The 8,182-nt window shown below is 40.4% G+C and overlaps 1 protein-coding gene across 1 annotated transcript; it reads right to left on the minus strand.

Annotated features, from left to right (window-relative positions):
- Positions 1-346: 346 nt before the first annotated feature.
- On the minus strand, positions 347-6,932 carry LOC113063168 (zinc finger and BTB domain-containing protein 2-like). Its single transcript, XM_026233391.1, has 3 exons — positions 6,423-6,932; positions 2,934-3,114; positions 347-2,175 (listed from the first exon to the last, which is right to left on the minus strand). The coding sequence occupies exons 2-3, from the start codon at positions 3,104-3,106 to the stop codon at positions 732-734; spliced, it is 1,617 nt and encodes a 538-aa protein (XP_026089176.1). The 5' UTR covers positions 3,107-3,114; positions 6,423-6,932; the 3' UTR covers positions 347-731.
- Positions 6,933-8,182: the final 1,250 nt, after the last annotated feature.

Here is an 8,182-nt window from a genome sequence, read left to right on the forward strand (position 1 = left end):
TCTACAACTCCACCTTGCTCTTGCTAACCCAACGCATGTAATGAGAAATTAGAAACAGTGTGAAAAAGAAAACTTTGAAATCTGTGCAACCCTTCCCGGAGGCACTGGAAGATAAAGTTGACTTTGATCCTCGACCCTTTGATGCAAATTTAAGGTTAGTTTGAAACCGGTTGAGGTAGTGAATGTTCATCCTAAATCAAGACCCGCATTTAGCGGCTCAGAAAATGTAATTTTATTTTCAAAATAAATTTTGGTGCTGTTCCCAAAACCTAATAATTTGGTGGCTTTAATGTTTTAAATATTCAATTGAGTTACCAATCCAACCTAATGAGGTCTACGGCTGATCTGCACTGTGACAAACACAGGATAACAGCAGCTCACTACATCCTTTTTTCTGTATGCTTTTAGACAGGAAGAAACACAAACTACCCAAACAAATGACCCAAGTAACTAATAAACTCCTTGAAAGAAATACAGAATGAAGCAGGAATTTGACTTGTTGGACTAAATATGCTTTCAAGCTGTTATAAATATAGTGACCAAATTTATGAGTGTTAAAAAAGCTGAAAGTAGTCGTAGATTTCAGCACTTTCCAGAAGTAAAATCCCCAGAAAAAAAGAGACAATATAACAGAATTTTCCATCTGTAGCTTAACTTCTGATCATAATTTACCCACAATTGAAACGCAATACATTAAAAGAAACGATACTTTGAAGTGGATGAATGCAAAGCTATTCCACAAAGACTTCCTCAGTTTTGATGGGCGTTGTCAACGGCCCACCACTGGATGAATCCGAGCCTTCGTCTTTGGCCAGGCTGTCACTGTTCAGCCCACTGATGGCCATTTCTCCAGCCGCTCCAACTGAGAGCGCACCCTGGTTGAAGCACAGGTGCTTGATCACCTCATTGGGGCTGGAGAAGGTCATTTCACACACATTGCATTTGTACGGTCTCCCAGAAGAGCCGAGAAACAGCGCCTCCATTTGGCTGGAGTCGTCCGCGGCGCACAGCTCCATGCTCTGTCGGTCTACCATGGTGTATGCTGGCTCTGAGCCCAGATTCATGCAAACGTGCCGGGCCGCTTGATTGGCCCGACAGAAGCTCTTGCCGCAAGCGCTGCAGCGGTACGGCTTTCCCGTATGGATGTACATGTGCTCTCTCCAGTGGCTCTTCTGGATGAACTTGCGGCCACAAGTGGAGCACTCATATTTCCTCCGCTTCACTTCCCGCTCCATGTCAGCTGCACCCTCTAGGTTGTCGATATCAGCGATATCGGATGGAGGTGGAGTGTCAGCCTGGGGCTGCGCCATGCACAGGCTGACTGCAGTTGTCGTTGGGACAGGCATAGCTGTTTCAGGATGAGGTGAGTCTCTTGAGTACACATGTTGCTCACTGTCACTGGCACCGTCCACGATGATGGGAGTGGCTGCAGCGGCTTCGCTTCCTCTGAGAACTTCCTCCACCTCTGGTGTGGCGGCACCTCCAGTCAGCATGGGGGAAGCCGCACCACCGGACTCCAACACCAGGGGGAGCATAGCCTGAGTGTGTTGAAGCAGGTGCTCTCGTAAGGCTCCTCGCTGGGTGAAGCGACCCCCACATACATGGCACGTATAATGCTTCCTCAGAGAGGAACTTCTTCTCATGATGCTGGGCTTCACATGCCGAATGGTGTTGGTGCTCAAGGAGCAAGATGGGGCCTCACTTGCAGATGTTTCCATCTCGCCACCTTCCCTCACAAACTGACTGATGCTCGCGGACGCTTCCATCTCCGCTTCTGACAGAGCTTGCCTGTGCTTGGACACAGGCTGAGTCAGTGAGGTAGCTTTGTTTGTGGTAATGCACTTGACATCGAGCAAACCGCCACCCTCCGAGTCGAACGTCGAAGAGAGATGTGTTCTCGCTGAGGGGCGGTTCGTGAGTGTGGGCTGTTGGTCTGATATCTGAATGCCATAAAGAGAGGACGACAGGGGAAGGCTGACCTCGGGGTGGGCATGAGTCGCATGGCTAGCCAGACTTGCCTCCTGAATGAGAGGGTACGCATGGAGGAACTTGACGCCCTGCTCCAGGCGAGCTGGGTCGATAAGCTGTGTCGCCAGTTTTCCGGTGTACATCAGATTGAGGAGGTAGCTGAAGATGTCGGGCTGAATGTCAGCAGGCTTCAAACGAACACAGTCACTGGTTGAGAGGATAAGGGACAAAGATTCAATGTTGAAAAAAAACCCCCACCAATCTTTATGCTATGGAAGTGCTTTAATATCTTAAATTTGAGCACAAATGTTTATCCCTAAATAAGGCATTTATGGTATCATTACTCATTTAAAAAAAAAAATCTCAATACAATGATTAGACTTACATGCACAATCTGTTGGTATCAATTATCAATATTGGCTATTTGTCCTGTTGATAATTGTGCATTTTGTCCCATTACAGTTAACATGTAGATTATCTAATGTTAATGTTACTTTAATCTTTAAGGTTGGAATAAAATACATAGCTTTTGCCCATTTTTGCCTCATTACGACCTAGACTAGTTGACGCTATTTACCAAAATTAAGAGCCAATGTGCAGTTTTTTGGCAGTTGGATTTGACAAATTTTGCAAAAAATCATGTAGTGTACATTTTTTTTCATCTTAACACTATGATTGTGTCCAATCAGAGGATATTAATTATGTTTGATGTTTGTCATGCATCCCCTAGCAATGAGGCACATTATACCACGTGAGTTTGTAGTCTTTAGGACGACATGAAAGTTTGGTAGTGGGTCATTCAGTATGATGCCCATTATTGCACATTATAACGTGTGATGCCTAAATTTACTTGTAGCATTTAATTTTTTTTTTATGTTAAACAGATTATCAGCTTTACATATCAACATACTCCTAATTTAGGCACAAAATGGACTTCACACATAAGTCACACATAAAGCTGTTACCTGTCCTGGTGTATAAATAGCATTCTGAAGTAGTTCGAGAATGCGGCCAGCACGGCCTTGTGTGCTTTGAAAAAGACATCGCCGATGGCGACTGTGCAGTCACACAGGAAGCCAAACTCCCTCTGTGCGTTGAGCTGCTGCAGAAGGATAAGACCATGATTGGCCAGCTCCATACTTCCACCTACACAGAAAGGGCCAGAGATGACAGTCAACTTCCTGTCTACTACAGACCACAATGCCTCAAAAAAAAAAAAACAGTGAGTGAGTGAAAGAAGGCTGTTAGTTGTCTGTTGATATGGACTTAATCAGCAGTGAACAGCCATGAATATGAATCCAAGACTGTAAAACCAAACAATAAGCTAAACTCTAATGTACACTTGGAATATGAATACTACAACTAGTAGACTACTATTACTCATGCTTAGAGTTTAGGGTTTGTTTAAATTCTTTAACCCCAAGTATTACACTTTAGCACACAACACTTCCCCCATGATTTGTGCAACCAAAATGAAATAACATGAACCTTAAACTATGTTGCTTTTAGAGAAGGCGTGCTGTTACTTTAAGTGAAAGAATTTCATTACAGTTCTTTCAAAGCAGTCCACAGTCCATACAGTGCTTTCAAAGCATGTCATTTAATAAAACTTGAATCCTAAACATTATTTCTTTTGCTGCTCTCTTAATATTGACAAATCTAATTCTTATTAACATTTAAAGGGATAGTTCACCCAAAAATTATGAGGTTTTTGGTCCTACTTTATATTGTGTTCCTAATACCTGTGTACTTACAACGTAACTACATGTGTACGTATTATGTAACCAGTGTAGGTAGAAAGTGGTACATAGTATCTACAGCTGTAATATTTCTGTAACTACACACATGTATCAACCCTCTGAATGGTTTGTGCAAGTACAAATGTGTAACAGGACATTTATTATATAAATACATTTTGTAACAACAATATGTATAAGAGTAATTGGAACCATTTGATCCAGGGAGTGGAGATGGGTAGGTTTAGGGGTGGAAATGGGATCCAGGGGGTGGAGATGGGTAGGTTTAGGCGTGGAAATGGGATCCAGGGGGTGTAAATGGGTAGGTTTAGGGGTGTAAATGGGATCCAGGAGGTGGAGATGGGTAGGTTTAGGCGTGGAAATGGGATCCAGGGGGTGGAGATGGGTAGGTTTAGGGGTTAGTAACATCAAGTTACTATGTAAGTACACAGGTATTAGGGACACTTAATATAAAGTGGGACAGTATAAGGATATAGTTGTAAAAATCACTCTCAATATATAAGTCCACATCACAGCTATAACGATAAATGTACACTTTCTGAAAATTTATTTTCAAACTGACGAACACTACAAACATTGACAGTCAATCAGAATTAAACCTGCTATAATGAGATTGTTAATTTAAAGCAGCAGATAAGCGTGTTCTTGGAATAAACAGATGATGTCGTTCACTGGATGCTAATGAAATGGAACGTGTAGTTATCAAAGTCACAACATTTGAAACTTTACATATTCTCCCTAAATTAAAATATTTGAGACCTCTAATTATAACAAATCTTTTTTTATTATTATTCTGGAGGAAAAAAAAAAACAAGACACAAAACACTAGTACATTAACTGAATTCTTGATTCTGATGGGATATCCGTTAGAGATTTTAAGACAAGAAACTGATAAAACGGAATAAAAACAGTCCAGCTATCATGTGATATCAACGGTGTAACCCTGACAGCATGGCCCCAATAGAGCAGTCAGATCCAGCCAAGGGCCAAACATCTGAGGCAACCTTTGAATACTGAACCCTGATCTCTGAGGTTATTAACCCTCATCTACCAGAACCAGCAGCCTCTGTGCCTTGAATGCCCATTACCCTAAAGGTCAATCGCAGGCTTTGTGTGTCAAATGACTCGCTCTTCAGGTGGCATTCCTGAGGCTACTTCCTCTCAACTCCTCTTTAGTGGAGAACAGACATGTCCACAGAGCCTACAGACTCACTGCAATGTCACATAGCTGTGTGTAAAGACTGCAGAACGTTTCTGAACTGTAGTTTAAGTCAACATTAAGATGGCTCTTTTCAATCATCCAATCGTACCAGTGATTTTGGAATATACTGACTCAACACCGAAAGAACTACAATCCCATGACCCACTGAAAATGGTAATAATCAATTTAAAAACCAAGGGGAAACCTATTGATTATATTCATATTTTATGTTTATGGCACATTTTTCAAATACGTTAGTATTTTGAGAGCACATCCTGTCCGGTAGGTACTGCAGTTGGTTCTAGCTGAACTAGTAGTTTATCCAGATAATTTTCACCTTTTACTATGAATTCAGACATGCTACTCATCTCAACTATTGTTTTTCACCTACTATATAGTAAAGAAGTATGCATATTCGGACACAGGGTGACTTCTACACCATTTGTGGTGCTTCATCATAGTAGAGGGCGGGCACTAAAGAGTTCTTCGCAATTCTCTGATTGGTGGAGATTTCTGCTGTTGAACTGATGATTATTTATAATACTTTTTTTTTTTTATAATGTGGACTGACAGCTTCAACAAAAGCATGCATCATCTACTAATAACCTCGTAGCTCACAGTAGAAATTTCGAAGTTATTTTTAAAGATCATTTAACCCCATGGAGAAAATAAATGTTTTTTTATTTAAGTTCCAGAGCAGACTGTGTTGGCCACAAATGTTCACTGCATGTGTCATGTGACGTCAACATGGAAGCGCCCAAGAGGAAGTGGAATAAAACAGCCTTTTCTAGAAGACTGATATGTCCGAATTTCTAAGACAATACATAAAATTCTGTTAAATTATTTTTGAGCAAAACTAGTTTAATTAGCTACACATATTGAGTGAAGCTTTTACAATAAGTCACCCAGCATTCAGCAACCATCGAAATGTACTGGAATACACAAACAGTGACATGACAGATTTGATCCAAGTACATTTATTAACGGTTTACAGGTGTTTCCTGCTTCCTAAATGTATATGTAGCATTGCAGTTCCACACAGAAAGACTACACGTCCCAGCTACAAACCAATCGTGCAGCTTCGACTTGTTCTAATGGGTTTGTAAACTAGCTCCTCCCACTACGGAGACACGTGGAGCGGACAGATCTCCCGCAGAGACCGACCACTTCCGCAATCTGTTTTTCTTCGCAAATAGAAAATAAACCGTCAAAAACTGCAACGTGATGACTGATACGATCACGCGCAAACACTCTCTGCTCGATCAGCACATAATCCAGCGACCTTACCGTGAATATAGCCGAGAATTCATAACAATAACAGCGATAAAACCCCTGAACGGGGCATCAGAGACGAGAAGCAAATAAACGGAGCTTCGTGAAACGGACACACACACGGGGGGGAGGGATGGTCACCGAATACATAAACTAAACGAAAAACAACAAATACAGAAATTAAGCACTAAATGATAAAGGTCGATGGGTGTAAACAGGCGTACCTTTCCTCCGCGTAAGTGTGTGGAGTCCTCGAGTTGTTGTCTGTTACCGGGAGACTTGTCCGTTGGGCTCGCAGCTGCTCTGTTCCTCTCAAACGCAGCATTGGCGGCGATGGTCGTCGGTGTTTTCCGGTCGGGTTACGTTACAATCACATGACTGTCTAAAAGGGCTTAAAACAGCGGTTGTAAAACCCACTTCCCTGGGGTGCCAAAACAAACGGTCTTTGGCGCTAAGAGCCGCCAGAGGATTGCTCTGGTGATCGTTACGGGTGTCGTTCTCCTCGTGTGTTCGCGGTGCGGCGGAGATGAATGTTGAGCAATCATTCAGGGCGAACGATCGCTAGTGAACGTTACACATAAACGGATTTTAGTGGAGTTGGATAGCCGTAGGTCACGCTACCCACCCCCACATGAAGATAACGTATCGAGACAGATACACGCAGAAGGGCTATTTGCATTTCAGTTGACAGACTGTGCACTTTTACAGCCGAGAGAAATGGGCTCACGAGAAACGCGTCGCGAGTCTTATTTGGAGCGGTATGATTTCACACCCACAGGCTGCTATAAATGTAATGAGTCTTATGATTTGTGTAAATATATAATCAGTATTAAGCGTATTTCAACAAAATATATATTCAAATATCATTTGAGTAAAAACGACATAAATATATTAAAATATTGAATAAATATATATTGGAAAAATTACCAGACGCACAAATATAAATATATAAATTTGTATTTTTATGTACAAATATATAACTGATTGGGTTATTGGGCGGGGTTCTTTATACAATAAAATAAAATATAAATGTGCTGTTTTTTTATATCTTTATATGCCAAATAAAAAAAAAATCCTTTCAGTCCCAGAAAGACTATCCTTGTTTTATGTTCTCACTAATCAATTAATTTATTTTAATGTGAAGAATTAACATGTTCCATGTTCTTTCATTAGCTATATTTAAGTGACAATGATTTAAATGCATCTAGCCTTTTAAATAGCTATATTTTGTTGTAAAAGGAATTAAATTTCTCCTAAGATCTTTTATTATCATCATTACTCTGTGAATATTCTATATATATATATATATATATATATATATATATATATATATATATATATATATATATATATATATATATATATATATATATATTATTAAACCTTGTCTAGCTTCACTTGAATCGTTCGGAAGGGAACCAATGCAATGACACTACACTAAGAGGAACAGGATGTGAGCTGCTTGACCAGGCCTGCTAGAGATGTCAGGAAATTCATAAGATAATAAATAACATGAACAAATAGGCCTAAATACAAAAACTGTGTGGAAAGAGTCAAGAAGATATAAAAGACTAATCTACAACAGCCTGGAAGTTTAAGAATACAAAATGAAAATGCCAACTTCAAGTTGTGGGTTTGCAAAAAAAAAAAAAAAAAGAACAAGGAAAGGGAAGTTGGGGGTGGTGTCTCCATACATAGAACACAAGCTGTGTGTTAGGGACATGTGGTCTGCTGGGGAGAAAAAGGCATTCCTGGACTATGGTTCCTGTTTTCAATTTCTGAAAATAACATTAGCATCATCAAATATGGTTTAGTTAGAATTGCTATACTGTTATCTGTAGATAGAATAATACAATGTTAATGGTTTAGAAATCAGGGGTACGTTTCCCAAAACCATAATTGCTAACTAAGTTAGTTGGTTGTTGGTTGCAATGCTTTCCCATTGCCAACCAAGTTGCTAACAGGTTAGCAACCATGGTTTTGG

Source organism: Carassius auratus, chromosome 45 (genome assembly GCF_003368295.1).
Source record: "Carassius auratus strain Wakin chromosome 45, ASM336829v1, whole genome shotgun sequence".
Classification (NCBI taxonomy): domain Eukaryota; kingdom Metazoa; phylum Chordata; class Actinopteri; order Cypriniformes; family Cyprinidae; genus Carassius; species Carassius auratus.